The sequence below is a fragment of the Dipodomys ordii genome, unplaced genomic scaffold, assembly GCF_000151885.1.
Source record: "Dipodomys ordii isolate 6190 unplaced genomic scaffold, Dord_2.0 Scaffold247, whole genome shotgun sequence".
Classification (NCBI taxonomy): Eukaryota; Metazoa; Chordata; class Mammalia; order Rodentia; family Heteromyidae; genus Dipodomys; species Dipodomys ordii.
The window spans coordinates 660101-681171 of NW_012267463.1; the positions used below are offsets into that span (position 1 = coordinate 660101).

Sequence of the window (21071 nt, forward strand, 5' to 3'; positions counted from 1 at the left end):
GTTTTTTGGGTCTGGTCATGGGGCCTGAACTCTGGGCCTGGGTGCTGTCCCTCAGCTCTTCAGCTCAAGGCTAGCACTCTACCACTTGAACCACAGCGCCACTTCCAGCTTTTTTCTTTTTGCTTATGTGGTGCTGAGGAACGATTCCAGGGCCTCATGAATGCAAGGCAAGCGCTCGACCACTGAGCCACCTTCCCAGCCCCTCATTTGTTTTTTTATAATAAACTTTCCACAATCAAAGACATATTTTTTGCATTCTGATCTATTGAATCCTAAGCCTATGAAACCATGATCTTGGTAAGCCTTCCAATACTATCTTTTCCACCTTGGTCACACATGTAGTATGACCAACTGAAACAACTCTATGTCGGGGTATAAATAGATGCACAACTTCTATCATTTCCGTGTCACAGTGGAGGGTGTGATGGATAAATCTTCATTGTCAGCTTGTCTGGATCCAGCAAGAAGCAAGGAATTAGTAAAACTCACCTCTGTGTGTACTTTCTGTTTATGTCAGTGATGATGTTTCCATAGAGGACTAGATCATAAGGCTCTGACCTAGTGAATGTACTAACCACTTAATGTGATAGTATTATCCAGAGGTGGGATTAAAAAGGTAGGCCATGGGGTCTAGCAAGAAGAAGTAGGTCACTGAGCATGGCCCTTGGGGGCTACACCTTGCTTTGGTCTCTTCCTTTTCTGTTTCCTGTCTGCTGTGAGGTCAAGAATCTCTTCCAACACAGTCTTGCTGGCATGATGTTCTGCTCACAGGGCCAAGAAACCATGACCTAAACCTTCTGAAAATGTGAGCAAAAAAAATCCTTCCTCCTATAAACTGTATTTCACCATACTGAAAGTAATTAATACAGAGGATTTACATTTTGCACTGATCTTTATGTTGAAACCTATAAAAGCAACTTTAGTCCTTTACTGTTTATTATGGCAGTATGAAGACGAAAGGCTATAAGCATAAACAAAACTAGCTCTTCTCTCCTAAAACAGTACATGTTATAGCTTGCAAATCCTGAAAAGCCTAAGACATTGCAAGTGATTAGACACATAGATTTCTTTTCTTCTTCCTGGAACTAGAAAATGGCTATATTTTCATTTACAAAATTTAATAAAGTAAGATCATTCTGATGAACCTCACACGGCTATTGATTTATTTTGGGATAATTAAAATTTATTGGTTCATAAGTTAGCCTCTAGTCAATCTTAAAATATACCTCAAAGTAAAATCAATTTGAATTTTATTATGTACATAAATTTGAAAAGAACACTTTAGGAAGAGTAAAAGGAACATGAAAAATGTTGAGTTTATAGAAGAAAGCTATTTGCAAAATTTTTCAGAAATTCAGAAGGCTACTTTAAGAAAACAAATATTACTAACTAGTAGAGGCTAGCTACTCCTGAGTACCATACTAGCAGTTTCCAAATATCAGTTCTTTTTCCTTTCTCCTTCTCCCTATTGTCTTCTTCTTCCCACTCTCTTTCTCTCTCAAAGACACATGTCACTATGTGACTGTCTCAGTCTTTTGAGTGCTGGAATCCTGCATGTATACAAATACACTTGGCTTAAAACTAGTTCTTTTAGGAGTACTATTTTTTAAATAATCTAAAAACTAGGAGTATTAGGCATTTTAGTAAAGAAGTAGGACAAAAAAGTCAGTATTTAGTTATCTACTTGAAGGCATACCAATTTCTTACATATTCTTTCAGAGATAAGACATGTATGAATGTATGCATATATATGTTCTTAAAAATCACATTGTCAGTTATTCGACATAGTTTTCTGCATTTTGCTTTACGTTTGATGCTTGCTATTCCATGTTAAGACAGTGTGACTTCCCTAAGACACATGAAAAAAAATGCATGAACTGATTCTAGATATCACTTACACTGCCCACTCTAAAATGTCATAAAGAACAGGGAGTGCCTGCTTGGCTTTGTGTAGGCCCTGAATCCAATTACTGACACTTTGAGAAAAAAAGCCTGAGACTTTACAATTTGTAACTAGTAAAAACCAAAGACTAATTTATTTAATCAGAATATGTAGAAATCTGCAAATAATTACCCTTAATTAATTAATTAATTTTTGCCAGTAGTAGGCTTGAACTCACAACCTCATGCTCTTGCAAGGCTTTTTTGAACACGATTGGTATTCTACCATTTGAGATATACCTCCAGTCCTGGCATTTTACTGGAGATAAGAGTTTTTTTTTTTCCTGGAGATATGAATTTCATGATTTGTCTGCTTCAGTTGGCTTCAAACTTTGATCTTCAGCTCTCAGACCCTCAACAGCAAGTATTATTATAGTCATGACAAACCAATACTGCTTTGTTTTCTAGTAAGAATGGATTGATTGTTCCTCATGAAAAATGTCAGGCACCTTTTGTTAGATGTGCTTAGTCATTTAAAATTTGCTACAATGAAATTGACAGGATGTCATGAGAAGAGAATAGGAATAAGATAGTCGATAAAAGTTCTAATTTAGAGTTGATAGCTTCTACATTCATTTTAAACAAGGACATTACCTTCGAGGGATATTGTGAGGGTAGGGAATGACAATCAGCTGGGAATTTGGAATGATTGCAGTCCACTCTTGTTTTCTTACTGACTGGAAAAAAAATAAAAAAAATTAATACTTAGAACATTTAAGAAACAAAAATATTCTCCTACATAAGGAAGCAATCTCAAGTGTTTTGAGAAGCTGAAATCCTACGTATGGATTAAGATAGGTGTGTGTGTGTGTGTGTGTGTGTGTGTGTGTGTGTGTGTGTGTGTGTGTGTGTGTGTGTGTGTGGTGCAAAATAGGGTTTTTTTTGTAAAATTTTAGGATCTTTTTAGGTCAGGATCCTTTAGGGCAGGATTGTTTTGTGTCTTCTGAATTCATTCTCTCAGTAAATATTTCTTAGACAAACACAGCAGGCAATGTTTAAAGTGATAAGAATAAGTTTTGCTTACTCAAGTTGGAGGAGACTGAAAAATGACACATTATTCTACATATTATATTTTTGTTTAACACATGTATATGGGTATATTAAAAATCTTTTAGTTATGTTAGTAAAATATTCTCTAGGTTGTTAAGTGATGAAAAATGTAGAAAAAAAGCAAGCAGGAAGAGAAGATGGGAAGTTATGAAGTGTAAGGGCAAAGAAATGAAAAAAAAACTAGTATTTTCAACCATAGTATGTTCTATATAAGATAAGCTAAACAAGTCAGTGCCAATCACTACTTTTATTCTTTAAAGGTAATAAAGGTACTTGAATTATTTGAATTCAAATTTAATTGATTTCAAATTATTGAACTCAAATATTTAAATGGTATTAAAACAGAGTAATTATAAACAAACTAAATTCTTACCTTCTCCCCAGATGGACGAGGGATGCCAACATGAAGATGGTCAAGAAAATTTGCACTTCGACCTAAACCAAGCACACTGTATGGTAGCTGAAGAGCTAAGTGTGCCGACTGGCTGAGCTGTGCAGCTGCGGTTATTCAAACAAAGCAAAACAAAAATCATTGCTGGAAACATTGCGCCCATCAAATATTACAATGATAAAATGTTCAGAATTCAGGTAATACAACTTATTCTTAAGGTACAACAATGCAAAGCAAATGTTTACTTCATTAATATTAATAATTCATGTTTACAAAATGAAACAGCTTTAAGATTTAATTGATATTAAAAATTACCTATATAAAAGGGTATAGTTAAGTGTTTTGGTGTATCTGAAGAGTATCCTGAAATACTGTAATATATATGTGACACTTGAGTTACTTAAAAAAGAAACTCCACACCAGCAGTGTTAACTTGTTTCCAGCCACCACACTTTCAGGTGTAAAGAAACTGCTTCCTGTCTCTGAAGACTTCATACACAGCTGCCCTCATACATTGTAAGGTCTGTTTTCAACTGGCTTTCACCTAGCTTAATGCTCTCATGGTTCAGGCATTTACTTCATTGTCTAACTTCCAGATAACATATCATTATATTGTATTCACTACATTTTGTTTCATTAAGTAATTTGATGGATGGATGTTTGGGTAATTCCACTTTTTTGCTATTATGAATATTAATGTGGAATTAATATACTTTTTTGTATGTTTGTTTTCCTGTCTTTTGATTATAGACCTAAGAGTGTTTAGCATCACTAGGAACTACAGATCTGCTTTCTAAACTAGCTATAGCATAGCTTGATGGGAGGAATAACTATATTGGTCAAGTATGGTTGACAGCAATTAATTGTATGTATCTAAATAGCTACCACACAGATTTTGAATGCTACTAACACAAAGAAATGGTGTGAGGTGATGGATATGGGAAATAACAGATTTGATCATTTATACATTGTATAATATACTGAAATGTCACACTGTACTCATAAATATGTATAATTTTGTGTCAAGTAATAAGGTGTCACTATTTCATGTTCCTACCGGCAGTGTATAAAGATACTTCCAATTATTCTGCATCTATACTTATTGTCTTCTGGGTTGCAACTTTAACTGTTGTGAAATAATAACCCATTGGATATTTTATTTGAATTTCCCTAATGACTAATGATGTTGAGTTTATTTCTTATGCACTTATTGATCATTTGTGTCATTATATGTCATTATATTCCTTTTTATTTCTGTAAGGTTAGTAGTAGTCTCATTCTGGATTTTAGTAATTATAATCTCTTTTTCTGATTAAGTCTAACTAAAGGTCTATCAACTTAATACTAGTTTTTTTTTCTTTAGTGAAGGTATCTGGGCTTAAAGTCAGGGTCTCATACTCTCACTTGATTTTCTTGTTCATAGCTGGTCCTCTATTGCTTGAGTCATGACTGTACTTCAGAATTTTACTGGTTAATTGGAGATAGAATCTCTGACTTTTTTGTCTAGGCTAACTTTGAAGTGCAATCCACCAGATCTCAGTCTTTTGGGTAGCTAGGTATGAGCCACTGGTGCCTGGTTAATTTGTTAATACTTAAAAAAAAAATCTTTGGGCTGGGCACCGGTGGCTCATGCCTGTAATCCTAGCTACTCAGGAGGCTGAGCTCTGAGGATTGCAGTTCAAAGCCAGCCTGGGCAGGAAAGTCTGTGAGACTCTTATCTCCAATAAACCACTAGAAAACCGAAGTGGTGCTGTGGCTCAAGTGGTAGAGTGCTTGCCTTGAGCTGGAGTGCAGGGACAGTGCCCAAGCCCAGAGTTCAAGCTGTCTGTATTGCCTATTTCAATTATTTCCTGCCACTTGATTATTTTGGTTTTTCTTTTCCACTGATACTTCAATGATGTTAAAAAAATCACTAGTGGAATATTTTGAAAATTCATAAATATGTGGAAATTAAAAATCCAAAGTAAATAATGAGATGAGGGAAAAGTCACAAGAAATTAGAAAATACCTTGATGTATATGTAAAAAAGTACAACACATCAAAATCTACAAAACCTACAGAGTACAACTAAGACAGTCATTCCCTACTCTATCCCGCCCCCCTTGCCCCAGGGCACTATTCCTGAGCTTTTATGCTTAAGGCCAGTGCTTTACCACTTTGAGCCACAGCTCCAATTTCGATTTTCAGATGGTTAATTGGCAATAAGAGTCTCACAGACTTTCCTGTCTAAGCTAGCGTCAAACCTCAATCCTCAGATCTCAGCCTCCTGAGTAGCTAGGATTACAGGAGTGAGCCACCAATGCCTTGCTGCTATGACAGTTTTAATGGGGAAAGTTATTGCTTGGAAATGCCTATTAAATAATAACAACAATCTGAAACAAGTTGCCTGATCTATTTCCTTTCCTTCCTTTTCCTCCTTTCCTTTCCCTTTTGCACCACCACCCCCACTTTCCCTCTCTTCTCTCCTCATCTCACATTATCTTTTCTTGGGGTCTCACTATGTTGCCTAGGCTGTTTTAAAACTTCTTTAATACGTGATCCTCCACCTCAGCCTCCTGAGTAGTTGGGACCATAGGGGACATCTCCATGTCTGGCGCCAATTAATATGAAATCATCTATTTCTCATTTTAATATTTCACATATTTTTGGGCTCTTTTGTGAAGTGCATACGTATTTAGGGTTTTTAAAAATTCAGTCTGACTCTCATTTGTGTTTCATTTACATTGAGTGTATTGTAGGGCAGTATTGTATGTGTACTATTTGCTGTTTATTTCATGTATCTTATGTTTACAAAATTCTTTTATTTCTCCATTGATGCTTTGTTTTATTAAATATTTTCTTTTCCATATGGATTTTGAAATAGAGTCTTCACTATGTAACCTGGGCTGACTTTGAGCTCTTGATCTTCCTGAGTGTTGAGATTACAGGTGTAATCTGTCTTTTAAACCAGGTTCTACATACTTATGTCGACAGTTAACATTGCCAGCAACATTTATTGACTCGTGTGTATTCAAGTTACTGACTAGTGTCCCTCAGGTCAGCTTGAAGGGCTCCCCATAGTTTTCAGATACTGCTAGCGATAAGTTCTGTCTCTGGTTATCAAGGAATGTCTAAAAAAAATGTCATTTTGGAAGGATAGTTTTGTCAGATATAGAATCCTTGATAGATAGTACTATTTTCTCCTTTTCTTTTAGCACTTTGAATGCCTTCTAGCCTCTATCATTTCTGATGATGAACCATCAACTGTTAACCTTATTGAAGATGTCTTAAATTTGATGAATTATTTCTCTTGCTACTTTCAAGAAGCTGTTTCTTTACAGTTTGACTATGATGTGTATGAGTACAGATTTGTGAGTTTATTCTGCTTGGTTTGCTGAGCTCCCCAGATATTCCAATTAATATTAGGGTGGATTCATTATTCATTATTTCTTCAGATAGTCTTCCTTCCACTTTCTCTCCTTTTTTTTCATCCTAAAATTTCTATTACAAATATTGGTATCCCTGGTGGTGCTTTCCTAGATCTTTGAGATGTAATTTCATTTTTTTTCTGTAATTCAGAGTAAATACTTGGAATTGATAACATATACAAATTTGAGGATCATTTTGTTAACTAAAATCTGTTGCTGAGAACTCTACTCAATTTTTGTTAGTGTACTTAAAAATTTATTGTAAAGGTGATATACAGAGGGATTACAGTTACATGAGTAAGGTAGAGATTACAATTTTTGTCTAATTTGTTACTCCTTCTCTCATTTTCTCCCTCTTTCCCTCCCCTCTAATTCCCCCTGCCCAACGTATTTCCAACACTGTCTTGTATCGCTGTTGCACAGGTTGCCCTTTGTCCTTTACCTCACCATTTTGTTCTTCCCCTTCCCTTCCCTAGTACAGATAAATGTATATACAATATCCAGGGTACTAAAATTGAATGCAGTGACAACAGGGGATAAACTATAGGGGAAAAACAAAAAGAAAAAAGAAACCATGTAGTACATTGCGAACAACAACGAAAAACCTCTTGTGTCCATGTCTCAGAGTTCATTTCACTTAGCATTATCTTATATAGTCATATGCACATAGCTATTGAGCTACACTGCCCATCTGCTAAGATTATCCTAGATGTATACTAATTATTACAAATAAGGGAGACCACGGACCTATGTTTCTTTGGGTCTGGCTTACTTCATTTAATATGATTTTTTTTCCAAGTCCATTCATTTCCTTACAAATGGGGCAGTGTCATTCTTTCTGATGGAAGCATAGAATTCCTATGTATATATATATATATGTGTGTGTGTGTGTGTGTGTGTGTGTGTGTGTATCACATTTTCTTGACCCATTCATCTACTGAGGGGCATCTGGGTTGGTTCAATATCTTAGCTATGGTGAATATTGCTGCAGTAAACATAGTTGTGCTGGTAGCTTTAGTATGGTCTTGTTTGTGGTCATTTGGGTAAATGCTCAGAAGTGGGAATCTTAGGTCATAGGGGAGCTCAATGTGTAGTCTTTTGAGGAACCTCCATACTGCTTTCCAAAGTGGTTGAACAAGTTTACACTCCCACCAACAATGAAGTAGAGTTCTCTTTTGGCCACATCCCCTTCAGCATCTGCTGTTACTCGATTTCTTGATTATAGCCATTCTAACTTGGGTGAGGTGCAATCTCAATGTTGTTTTGATTTGCATTTCTTTTATGGCTAAAGAAGGTGAGCTTTCTTCATGTGTCTATTGGCCATTCTTATTTCCTCTTCGGAGAAGTCTCTCTTTAAGTCTTTAGCCCACTTATTAATAGGTTGGTTGTTTCTTTGAGGATTTGTTTTTAGGGGATTTAATTTTTTGAGTTCTAAGTATATTTCAGATATGAGGCCCTTGTCTGTTGTATGTCTAGTAAAAGCCTTCTCCCAATCTGTGGGCTTTCTTTTGATATTGCTTGCTATGTCCTTTGCCATGCAGAAGCTCTGCAGTTTCATGCGATCCCATTTGTCCAACCTCTCTTTGATTTGTTGTGTTTTGGGGTCTTTTTAAAAGAAAATTTCCCCCTGTGCCAAGAAGCCCTAAAGTTTTTCCTATTCCTTCCTGTAATGTTTTCAGGGTACCTGCTTTGACTTCGAGGTCTTTGATCCATTTGGAGTTGATTCTGGTGCCGGGTGATATACAAAGATCTAACCTTAGTTTTTACAAGTGTTTAACCAATTTTGCCAGCATCATTTACTGAAGAGGCTGTCTTTCTTCCATCCTATTTTTTGGCTCCCTTATTGGAGATTAGGTTGCTATGCCCAAACTAAACTGAGAAGATTTAAACCAACTAAACAGACCCATATCAAGCACTGAAATAGAAACAGCAATAAAAGACCTCCCATCCCAGGGGCTGGGAAGGTGGCTCAGTGGTAGCGTGCTTGAGTTGCATGCATGAGGCCTTGGGTTCGATTCCTCAGCACCACATAAGCAGAAAAAAAAAGCCAGAAGTGGCGCTGTGGCTCAAGTGGTAGAGCGCTAGCCTTGAACTGAAGAGCTGAGAGACAGTACCCAGGCCAGAGTTCAGGCTCAAGACCGGACCACCCCCACCCCCCACCAAAAAAAGACCTCCCATCTCAGAAAAGCCCAGGGATCCAATAGATTCACAGCTGAATTCTACAAGTGCTTCAAAGCAGAACTCACACACTACTACTCCAACTCTTCAATGAAACTGAAAGTTCACTACAAAACTGGCTTCTATGAAGCCAGCATAACCCTCATCCCAAAACCAGACATGGACTCATCAAAGAAAGAGAACTCTAGACCCATTTCTTTGATGAACATCGATGCAAAACTTCTCAACAAAGTTTTGGTCAGTTGACTTCAACAATTCATCAAAAAATTATACACTATGATCAAACAGGATTCATACCAGGGATGCAAAGCTGATTTAATATATGCAAGTCAATTAATGCAATTTAGCACATCAGCAGGAGCAAGGACAAGAACCACATGGTTATCTGAATAGATTTAGAAAAAAGGATCTAATACCACTTTATGATGACAGCTCTGGAGATGTTCCATGGAACATTCCTCAATATAATAAAGGCCATGTGTCACAAATCTACAGTTAGCATTATACTTAATGGCGAAAAGCGAAAGCCATTTCCTCTAAATTCAGGAATGAGACAAAGATGTCCCCTCTCTCCACTCCGCTTCAATATAGCTCTGTACTATTTACCTACATAATTTTTATTTTTTTAAAAAAGTAGAATGACTGAGGATTGAACTTAGCACCTCATGTGTTAGGAAAGTGCTAAGTACTCTGCCACTGAACTATAGTCCAACCTCCATTTGACTTAAAAATTATTTCTATTGATCTTTTCTGTGTAGTTGGACACAATTAGAGTTCCCTTTAATTACTTTACACAATTAGCTGTAAGGAAGTTAATATAGATAGTTGATTTATTCTCTATCTACTAAGACCAGAGTCTGTCCCCTTCATGTACCTTTCTGGCTTTTTGTTTCCTATTTATTTTCATGACTTTGAAGTTTTGTTGCAGACTGGACTTACTGTCTGTGGTATTATATATCTATCCTCAGAGTTTTTTGTTTTTGTTGTAGTTTCTGTTTATCTAGTGGCTTTTCTAGAGTTTTCCTGACTTTTCTGATTCTGTAGATCCAATTATTCTCTGAAGTGCCTGCCCCTAAATTCTTTGTTATTTCTATTTTAACAGATCTTGTCATAAGTCTAGCATCCTAGAAGGATAAATAAAATTGGCTCAATAAAATTTAGTGGCTAATGATTAATCATAAGATTTCCTTAAATACATGATCTCCATGTTTTCTACCCTTTGTCCAGAAGACTTGAATGTGAAAGTAGGCTTTCAAAGCTCACATAGATCACAAGACAGCCTCACCTTTCATTTCTTGCTTGAGCATGGTCTCAATGTCAGGCAGAATGATTCTAGTTAACAAGATGTTTAACTTTTTACACATCTACTCATTTTTTTTAGATTCCTAAGAATATGTTATAGTTTTGAGTAATTAAATAGATTTTTTGAATAGTCTTCCAGGAATTCCCTTTTATATTTTAGCTATTTTTTTCTTTTTTTGGGTGTGTGTGTGTGTGTGTGTGTGGTATTGGGTTTTGAACTCAGGGCTCTACATGGTGTAAAAGTGAGATAAAAAAACCCATGTTTTATGTTACAGTGAAGAGAAAAATAATTGCAAGAAGTATTTGTTAGTTTCAAATTGACAACAGTATATCAACATTATTTAAAATCAAGGAAAGAACACTGAAAGAGGCCAATGTATAAAAATCAAACCAAATACAATCTAAGTAATCATAAAAAAATGGACAAATACTGAATGCTTACAATATCTCTAAAACTATGGCAAATGTTTTCTTGTATATTAGCTCAGTACGTCTACACAATGACACTATGAAAATACTATTTGTACATCAAGAGGTTACATAATTTAATTAAAATACAAACTGATATAACAGCAGTTACAACTTAGTAAAGTTATGCATCTGGGATTTAATTTCAGCAGCCTAATTCCAAATCCCACACCCTTCACCCATCACCATCATTTTTAGGTGCAAAGGAAGTGTGATATTTGTCTTACTGTTTTAGAAAAAGGACTTTTTGTGACAGGACATAACCTAATCTTTTCCAATGATTCTTCTCTCTTTTTTCCCCTACTTGCCACTGTAGTATTTATGCGGTTCTAGATATGATCTGGGCACCCATACCATTTTATACCTAGTCAAGGATTCCAGTTAATATGGCATTGTTATTTCTTATAAATCAGGCCAGTGGCCCATACTTCATTGCTATGGTGTTTGAGCTCACTGAACCTAACTTGGGCTTGGGATGTTCCTTTAGTATACCCAAAGCCTGGGCTATTTAAGCAAGCCTTCTGCAGGAGAAATTGGTTAATCGTGTGGATTTTTGGTGAGGAAGAAAACATGTGGATTTTTGGTGAGGAAGAGTTTAACTCATTTATATCCTTGCACAATAAAGATGGTGAAAAAGTAAGTTTTGAATATGGACTGGCTTCTGTCCTACATTAGGACTTGGGCTCAGGTCTTCTGCCTCATTTCAGATAGCTTAAAAGGGTTATTATATCTGGCAGTGAAAATTTCAGGACAAGTCTCATTGCTTGTAGGGTGGATAAAATATCATATTTTTGTTCCGTGTGGAGTAATTTCTGAATTTTCAAATGAGAAAACAATAGGTAGGGGATAACAGTTCTCCTTGGGAAGACTGTGATTTGAGAATGGGAAACTGAATAAATACATGAATGATAAAGGTTAAGAAAAATGCAGCTAAGACTGAAAGAAAAAGATTATGTTCATAGATAGCTTTGATATAAAAATAACTTATTACACATAAATATAATTTGGCCAGTATTTGGCCAGCATGCCACAAAGGCAAATTCCAGCAGACTTACTAATGGACATGACACATTCCTCTCATGGCCTGTTTCATGAATCAGACACACTATTGTGTAAAGGAACCCTTTTACACTGTGATGAAATTACAAATCTCAGACTTGTGTTGATTTAATGTCACTATATAATCACTCCTAGTTTTTGAACAGGTTAGTGATCATCTTAAAAACAACAGAGGATTTCTTTATATAAACATTTAGTCCCTGCAGAGGAAATTAGTTAATACCTTTATTTTTGGGGGGATGTACTGGGATTCGAAATCAGGGCTTTGTGATTGCTAGGCAGATGCTCTAACCCTTGAGCTACACTTTCAATCATTTTTTCTCTGATTATCTTGGAGATAGGGTTTTACATTTTCCTGGGCCATCCTGAACTACAATCCTATTTATATTTCCTACTAATAACTGGGATGATAGATGCTTGACACTTTCTGTTGAGATGAGGTCTCATGAACTTTTTGCCTGGGCTGGCCTTGAACTATGATCCTCTGATCTGTCTCTCAAGTAGTTAGGAGTACAGGTGTGAGCCACTGGAACCTGTCATGTTTCATCTCTATGGCTGAATAATAGTTCATTGTGTGGATAAATACATGTGGTTTAGCTATTAGTTAATATTTGGTTTACTTCTACTTTTTGACAATTATGACTGATGCTACTATAAACATTCATGTACAGGTTCTTAGGTAGCTATGGTTCTATTTCTCCTGGGAATATAGCTAGAAATGCGATTTATGAGTCCTGCACTAACTTTACACTTATTTGATTGAAGAGCTGGATAATCTGATTTTGGTATTTTTTAAAAAGAATTTTATTGTAAAGGTTATGTACAGAGGGGGTTATAGTTACCTAAATAAGGTAATGAGGACATTGCTTTATGAACAGTGCTACCCCCTCTTCATTTTCTCCCACTTCCTCCTTCCCACTCCCCTTTGATAATTTCCTTACTATACCTTAATGTACATAAGCATATAATGATAGAATTGTAAAAGGCTATTGGTAATACATGTAAATACTGTAAGGGGAAACAATACAAGAAATCCCAGCTCTTAAAAAAGCCAAACTGTATTAGGTTTTATTGCCTCTGGCATTCCAATTTGATGGTGTCCCTCCTGAATTGTATTAGGGAGGTAAACTTTTCTCTGATGAAAGGAAAAACCCCTCTGCTTTCCAAATGAGTGGAATAGGAAAGCTTTGCTTATGTCTCAGTGACTTTATTTTATATGCAAAAGACCTATACCTCTATGAAAGGTAAAACCGTCACTTTGCTATAATGGACATTTTTAAGTATCAACAACAAAAAGCACAGAAGAGTTATAGGGATAAAATAGATGCCTAAGAATTTACCAACCAAAGGTGACAGGAGAGTTTTTAGTTTCACACTGAAAATTAGATTTACTGACACATGTGATTTTGAAATAAATGTTCATTAGGAAGCCTTACATGTTACTCAATTTGGAGAGACCTGGAAGCAATCACTAGACCTAAGACATAAAAATACTTTAGAAGTGCTTGTTTCTGAAAAGCCATTTCTTTCATTTGTACTTATTGGTGGACATGACTAAAGTTGTGACTATGTAAGCATATTCTTTTAAACTCCTAAGCCTCCTGTTGCTCTGCTTGTCTTCCCCTTTCTTATTCCTGCAAGACCCCAATGCCCCTTTTGACCCTTTGGATGAGGTTGATACTTTCATCCTTGTAAATTTTTTCATAGTTGTCACTTTAGCAAAGCACAATCCATTCTTTCTCATAATTATTGCTAGATAACATATGAATCTAAAACAGTGTATTTTGGCTACAAGCATTATGTTTCTCATGATTTGGTGAGCTGGCTGGACAGTTCCTGCTGGTTTTGACTAGGCTCACTCATGTAGCTATATTTTCCTGGCAGGTTCCAGGGTACATGACTGGGTGGGACTCTCTTTTTTTATTTTCTTTCATCCTCTAGGACACTAGACTGGCCTTCATACAAAAGCTCAGGGCAGCATGCCACAAAGGTAAGTTCCAAAGTGTTAAGAGCTTGTGTCATGTCTCCATGGCCACACACATTAATGGAGGAGTGAACTAATTATAGTATGGATACCAGGGAGGGGCATTAGTGTATCAATTTATACTTGAGTATTAGATATTTAAAAATATTTTTGAGACAGGGTCTTGGCTGTGTTGCCCAAGCTGACCTTTAAACTCTTGGACTCAAGTCGTTCTCCTACCTCATCCTCCTGAGTAGCTGGGACTATAGGTAGGTATTACTCTGCTAAATTATTTTTTTCTTTGTATTTCTGTTTGGGAAGTTTGACATATCTATCTTCAAGATCACTGATAATTCCCTTGGCCATATCTAATCTATTGATGAGTTCATCAAAAACATTCATTTCTATTAGCTTTTGATTTCTGCCATTTTTCTGATATAGTCCTTTGCATACTAATCATATTTATTTTACATTTCTGCCCTTATAATTTTAACTTCTCTAGAATATTTGAGTCTTTCTGTTTCTTACTTTTTCTATGTAGACTATGTTTTGTTTTTGCTTTTTAGAATGCTTTGTAATTTTTTTAAAAAATAAGAGCTACATATGATAGACTGAGTTTAAATAAATAAGTAGATTTTTTTGGGGGGTACTAGGGATTAAACTCAGGGCCTTCTAAGTGCTCAGTTGGGCTGAGTCCCTACCCCTTTTCATTTTAGTTTGGTTTTCAGGGTCTTAGCTTTTGCTTGGGCTGGCCCTGGACTTTTAGTTCTCCTACCTATACCTCCCTAATAGCTGGGTTTACAGTGATATGACACCACACCTAGTTTGTTTTTGAGATAGGGTCTCAGTAATTTTTCACTCAGGTTGATCCCAAACCATAATCCTATCTCTATCTTCTAAATAGCTGAGATTATTTGTATAAGTTACTATACCTTACCCTAGTGTGAAGCTTGATGTTCAACTATGAGTTTGCATTTACTAGTTGCTAAGGCTGGGTATGCAAGAAAATAAAGTGTTCTCTAGTGCTTGATTTTATCTTCTGTGTAGCCTTTATGTTCCCCTGGGAGATAAAAGTTTTAAGTGGTGACAGAAAGAGACTAGGAGCGTAGCTTGCTAGAATGTATATGCTAGAGTGCTTACCTAGCATAGGGGAGGATGTGGCTTCTATAACCCTACAATCAGGTCTCAGTTTTGTCTCAGCCACTACCTGAGACAGGAAGGCTAGAGTGGGGCTGAAGTTGGGTGTTTATGTCTTACTTACTGAAGTCAATTAAAGTCTGGAGAAACCCAAAGATTTTGAGCTTCAGTAAGACAAATTTTCCTTGAGGGCAGGCTTTGTTAATGAAAATGGTAACTCTGGGTGCTCACTCAACATTTATCCTTTCCTATCCCCTCATAGAACAGGGGGGATTATATCTCAAACTGTGACCTGGATCCTGTTGTGGAGGTTCCTGGAGGTAAGACTCATGAAAGTTGTTCTCTAGGGCTGGGCCTCCAGTTTTAGTCTCCTAAACATGTTGCAAGCTCGCCAGCAATTACTCTTCTGTCATCCTGTGCTTCTAGCTATGGCTTCTGTTCCCAGTAAATTGTGGCTCTTTTTTATTTGCTTTCCAGTCTTGATAGTGGTGGCTGGCCATGTATTATTTTCTGTTGTCTTGGAGAAGAGTTGTTGGTTTTCAGTTTATTAAGCTTCATTTCCTCCTTTCCTTTCTTCTGTGTAAGTTAAAAATACTCTTACTGAATTTATTTTTCTATCAAATCAGTATTCTTATATTTGACTGAAGGAAAAACAACACAAAGAGCCAATTGAATGAACTGAAGACCTGTGAATTACTACCTCAAGGAAGATTTAAGTCACTAAATAAATAAAGTTCACCACTTAGTTTATATGGATGTTCCATATATGTTATTATATAATAACTGCTCATTTCTAAATTATACAAAGATCTCAATAGTAATTGCACTAGCTTTTTAAGAAAAGAGCTAACTCTGTGTTGTTTAGCTTTGTACCAAGAAGTTTGGCATAATATTCTGAATAAATACTTAGTAATAAAATATGCATAGAAACAATGAAAATTATTTTAGCTTTTTCAAAATTATTCCTAATGTTTAGTGCTTTTTGATGGAGATAATTTTCTTACAAGGCACTGTTGGATTATAATAATTTTATACTTTTTGGGGCTGGGAAGGTGGTTCAGTGGTAGAGTGCTTGCCTTGCATGCATGAAGCCCTGGGTTTGATTCCTCAGCACCACATAAGCAGAAAAAGCCGGAAGTGGCTCTGTGGCTCAAGTGGTAGAGCGCTAGCTTTGAGCTGAAGAGCTGAGGGACAGCGTCCAGGCCCAGAATTCAGGCCTCACGACTAATACTAATACTACTAATAATAATAATTTTATACTTTTTATATAGGATTTCTGTGTTTTATGGCATAGTTCTGATCTATAGTACAGACTATATAACACTGAACTTTCCAGCCATTATGCTAAAATGAAAAGAGTGGCAATTTATATACTAGTAATATACTTTATAGTTAAAGGCATTTTGTTTCATCTTGAAATATATATGGATATTGAGAAAACTCTAGTTATTTGTGACTAGGATAACAATGTACTTTATAGCTGGCACATTCCTAATAATAATATATAACAGTATATATTTTTGGTGTTTTTCTACTTTAGTTGTTGAACTGATAGCTCTTGTGGTTAATGATATATTACCTTTTTCCTCTTTATTTGCTAGTCACAATCTAAGAGAATGTAATTTCCACATGAAAAACTATTTTTCTTTTGTTTACTCTGTACCCCTCACATGTGGAGAAATACTAGCTTACTACTAAATAAATGTGTTGAATAATATAATACATCAAAAGCAATGATGTGATAGACAGTGGTTTGAGGGTTGCTTTGAGTTGAGTGATCAAGAAAGGCTTCTCAGGAAGAAACATAAATATTGAATTGTAGATTAGGGAAGTCAGTCATGTAAAGTTATAGGAACATTCCAGCAGAAGGTGATAGTAGCTTTTAACAGTGGTTGGTAGCAGAGATGGAAAGATAATGAGTTAGGATCAACTGGAAGTTTTCATAAAGGTAGTGCAGGAAGGGGAACCAAGAATGAATCTGGTCACTATTTTATCCTAACTATCCAGGAGGTAGAGATCAGGAAGATCATGTTTTGAGGACAGTCAGGGAAGAAAGTTGGTGAGAGTCTATCTCAACAGGAAAGGCTGAGTGTGGTGGCATATGCTTATCAAACCAGCTATGAGGGAAGGATAAGTAGGAGGACTGTGCTCTAGTCAGGCTGGGGGCAAAATATGAGGTCCTACCTCTAAAGTAACCAAAACAAAAAGGGTTTAGGGAATGGCTCATGTAAGCACAAGACCTTGAGTTCAAAACTTTAGTAGCACACAAAAAGAGAACGTTTTCATTCATTCACAAGTGAATAAATACTTTCGAAAGCATTCAAAAGAGTATTTTCACTACAAGCAAATGATAGACCTTTGAGGAAATTGGTATTCTTTCTCTGATTTGAACATAAATGTGTACAATCTTTCTGTGGCAAGTAAAAAGGATGAGGCTGGGTTTGCTGCTGTATGTTTGTAATTTTATCTGTAAAGATGAATCTGGCCAGACTGCCATGAGTGTGGCTGACAGGATTCAGCTAGAAGTGGGGCTGTCACAAGCCACAGCAAGATTTAAGTGAGGATAAAAAGGTAAATCATATACATATATATATATTATGTTTTTGTATATAAATTATGTTTTTGTATGGGAGTCTGGAGAATTTTCTTGGAATCATTTCCATATTTTAATGGCAATATAGTCTTTTAAACTGTGGCAAAATTCACTCTAAGTATGAACTCAGGGCCTGGGTGCTGCTCCTTAGTTTTTATACTCAAGGCTATCACTCTACCATTTGAGACACTTTTGGCTTTTGTTTTGCTGGAGTCTCATGGACTTTCCTGCCAATGCTGGCATCGAACTATGATCCTGAGATATCAGACACTTGAATCACTGGTGCCTGGCTCTGTTTCCTTTTGATAATTCTGTTGGATGTCAAGTGTAATTGAATTGTGATCTTGGTTTTAGTTTTCTAAATGATTAGTGCTGTTTCATGTCTTTTTATCTGCATTTTTTTGTCATTAGTATGTCTTCTTTGGAGGAATGTTTGTTCAAGTCCTATACCGATCTCAAGATTTTTCTTTATTGTTGAGCACTCTTGTCATCTAAAATTTTTTATTTGTATTTCATTTTTTGAGAGGTTATAACTCCCTAGTAGTTTTTCAAACCTGTATGTGCACAATTACTCATTAACAGGGTAGGTATGAAAAGAATGTTAGGAGAACAATAAAGAATATTGATTAGAATATTTGGTATAAGACTGGCAAATATTTTAAAAATTAAAAGAAAAATTCAAGTTTTATCTGTATTGCTTTTGTTTCTAGAGTGAGCCTGAAACCTGAATGAACCAGTGCTGTGGGATGCTGCTCTTTAAGGGTAAGAAGTTCTTCAGACCACTATGTATCCTTTCCTAAGCTACTTAAGGGTCCTGAGTGCAGTCTTCCTAGATGAGAGATAATATACCTCTTAATCATGAACACTTATCCCATTCATCTATTATTTACCTATCATTAAATAAAATATTTATTGATTACAGAATGAATGCTTTCTATTACCTATTGCAATATAAAAGAACAACAATATCTTCATGTTGGGCTGGAAGTTCAATATGTTAGTACAACATTTTCTATTCTGCAAATATAAGAAAAGCGTTATTTGTTTTGTTCCAGTAATGTACTACTGAAAAGCTTTTAAAGGTAGTTGTGTTTTTATGGGAAAGGCTTAAGTGTACTAAAATAAGCTATTCATCTACATATTTTGTGAATATAGCCATTTTATTTAAAGACAGAATTTAAAGTTGAATGGCTGGACTTGAATGTTAGAAACAGAAGAAGAATATTTTAAGATAAATATGTTATTTTTTCCAGACTGTATTAGGAAAATGGATTAATTAAGTCCAGGAGTTTTTTTCTTTTTTGGTTCGTCGTGGATCTTGAATCCTTGGCCTGGGTGCTGTCCCTCAAACTCTTTAGCTCAAGGTGAGGCCTCTACCACTGTGTCACTTCTGGTTTTCTGGTGGTTAACTGGAGATAAGAGTCTTAGGGATATTCCTGCCCATGCTGGCTTTCAACCGAGACCCTCAGATCTCAGCCTCCTAAGTAGCTAGGATTACAGGAGTGAGCCCCTGGCGCTTGGCTAGCATGTTTTTAAATAACTTGTAATTACTATACAGGGAATATTTCTCATTTCTTGTTTTTGTTTTTTTTGGTCGGTTGTGGGGCTTGAACTCTGGGTCTGGGTGCTGTCCCTCAGCTCTTCAGCCCAAGGCAAGCGCTCTACCACTTGAGCCACAGCACCATTTCCAGCTTTTTCTGTATATGTGATGCTGAGGAATTGAACCCATGGCCTCATGCATGCAAGGCAAGCACTCTACCACTGAGCCACCTTCCCAGCCCTATTTCTGAACATTTCTTACAGTGGTTTAAAATATCTATGAAATTTTTTTTGGTTGGTCATGGGGCTTGAACTCTGGGCCTGGGTGCTGTCCCTCAGCTCTTCAGCTCAAGGCTAGCGCTCTACCACTTGAGCTACAGCGCCACTTCCATATCTATGAAATTTTATTTGAAAAAATTTGTGCACTATATACTTTTGAAGACAATCTCTCAACTAGAGAACATCATTTGAAATGCTAAGTATAGTTAGTGTTTGGTTACAAATAAGTAACAAATAAGTATTAGTCATTATTATTATTACAAGTCCTGGGTCATAAAAGATGGTATCTCTCAGGCATACATCAGCAATGCATTAGAATTGGGCTGGCAGGATAGAGGCTCTTAAGTAGGATCAGCTGCCCCTCCGAAATCTAAGGATTGTGTAACCATTATATAAAGTCTATGTCTGAAATCATTATGAAATAAAAAGATCATAAAATACTAATAAGGTCTAAAACAGTAAGAAACAGGGACATCATAAAACAACAGTTTATGTTTGTTAAATTGCAGTAATCATTTTTCTTTTTACATCATTACCCTTGCTTAAAAGGAAATAAAACAAAGATTTTTAGGAATATTTTTTTCTTTTTAAGATACCCTAAGCCTTTGTAAGGTGTCATTTAAAACTACTGATATAGTTGTAAGAATGTGCAGGTTTTGAAGTCAGTCCAGTAGGCATTTCTGATTCCGTGGTTTGCATGTAGTTCTAGAACAGTGCACACCTGGTGGGCACTATTATTGTAACACAGTAAATATTATTGTAACACAGTATATATACCAGGCTGGCTTCAAACTCATGATTCTTCTGCCTCAGCCCCCTGAAGCTGGGATTACAGGTATGTACCAATATATCTGGCTTTCCATTTAGTTTTTATGAACAATTTCCAGTACTTTATATTACTTTAAGAAAATCTACTTATAATCTGAAATGAATTATATCTATGATAGATTTTAGTTCAACAGTATTTTTCCATATTCTTTAAAAGTGGAACTCATGGTTGTGAGAAAAAAAAAAAAAGCTTAGGGATGTGCCCAGGCCCTGAACTGGTACCAAAAACAAAACAAAACAAAAAACAACAACAAAAAAAACAAGTGTTTCTACTGATCCAACAGACTATTCAATAATTTTTAAAAAATTTTTGTCCCTTATCATTCTAGGACATCCAAAACAAAATTCCATGCAAAAACAGACCTAAAGGAGTCTTGTCTTGTGGGAAAGGTATAAGATACAAAGTAGTACTGATATCTTATAGAGTTCATTTGGTTTGGGGATTGAAACTAGTAAAAGATTGATGAAACAGTATTATTACTGTCAGATTCAGATGTACTAAATTAGTACAGAAATGAGGAAGATGTAGAGATTTAAAAAAACGGTGAAAGGGCTTGGAGCATGGAGGTGGAAAAGTCAGATACGAAGGTAGACTGGATCTGCATACCACACATAAAGGGCAGAGACAAAGGATGGTAAATTTGGGCTCAACTGTATAAGTCTTTGATTCTACCAGTGGGAAGCTACTTAGGGATATAAGCTGAACTGTGCTTTAGAAAGTTAATTTGAACAACTAAATTTCTTAGTGACTTCCACATTCTGGATGATTAATCTCTGATATCATGGAGGTTAAAGGAGCAGATTTTACAGCAAGTAGGCCAGAGATTAAGGAAAGATGAGTAACCATGATTCACAGATTTAAGTCATGAGGAGCTATAAGCACTAGCTGGACAGGTGTGATCTGTGACTCCACTCCATGATTTTTTGGTTATTTTT

General features: G+C 36.0%; 1 protein-coding gene across 1 annotated transcript in view; it reads right to left on the bottom strand.

Moving 5' to 3' along the window:
• Itfg1 (integrin alpha FG-GAP repeat containing 1) overlaps positions 1-21071 on the bottom strand; it is a 220033-nt gene that overhangs the window by 4390 nt on the left and 194572 nt on the right. The window contains exons 15-16 of the mRNA XM_013036077.1: positions 3365-3489; positions 2536-2618 (exon numbers count right to left, since the gene is read on the bottom strand). Coding sequence (XP_012891531.1) covers positions 2536-2618; positions 3365-3489 — 208 coding nt within the window. The remainder of the gene's footprint in view (positions 1-2535; positions 2619-3364; positions 3490-21071) is intronic.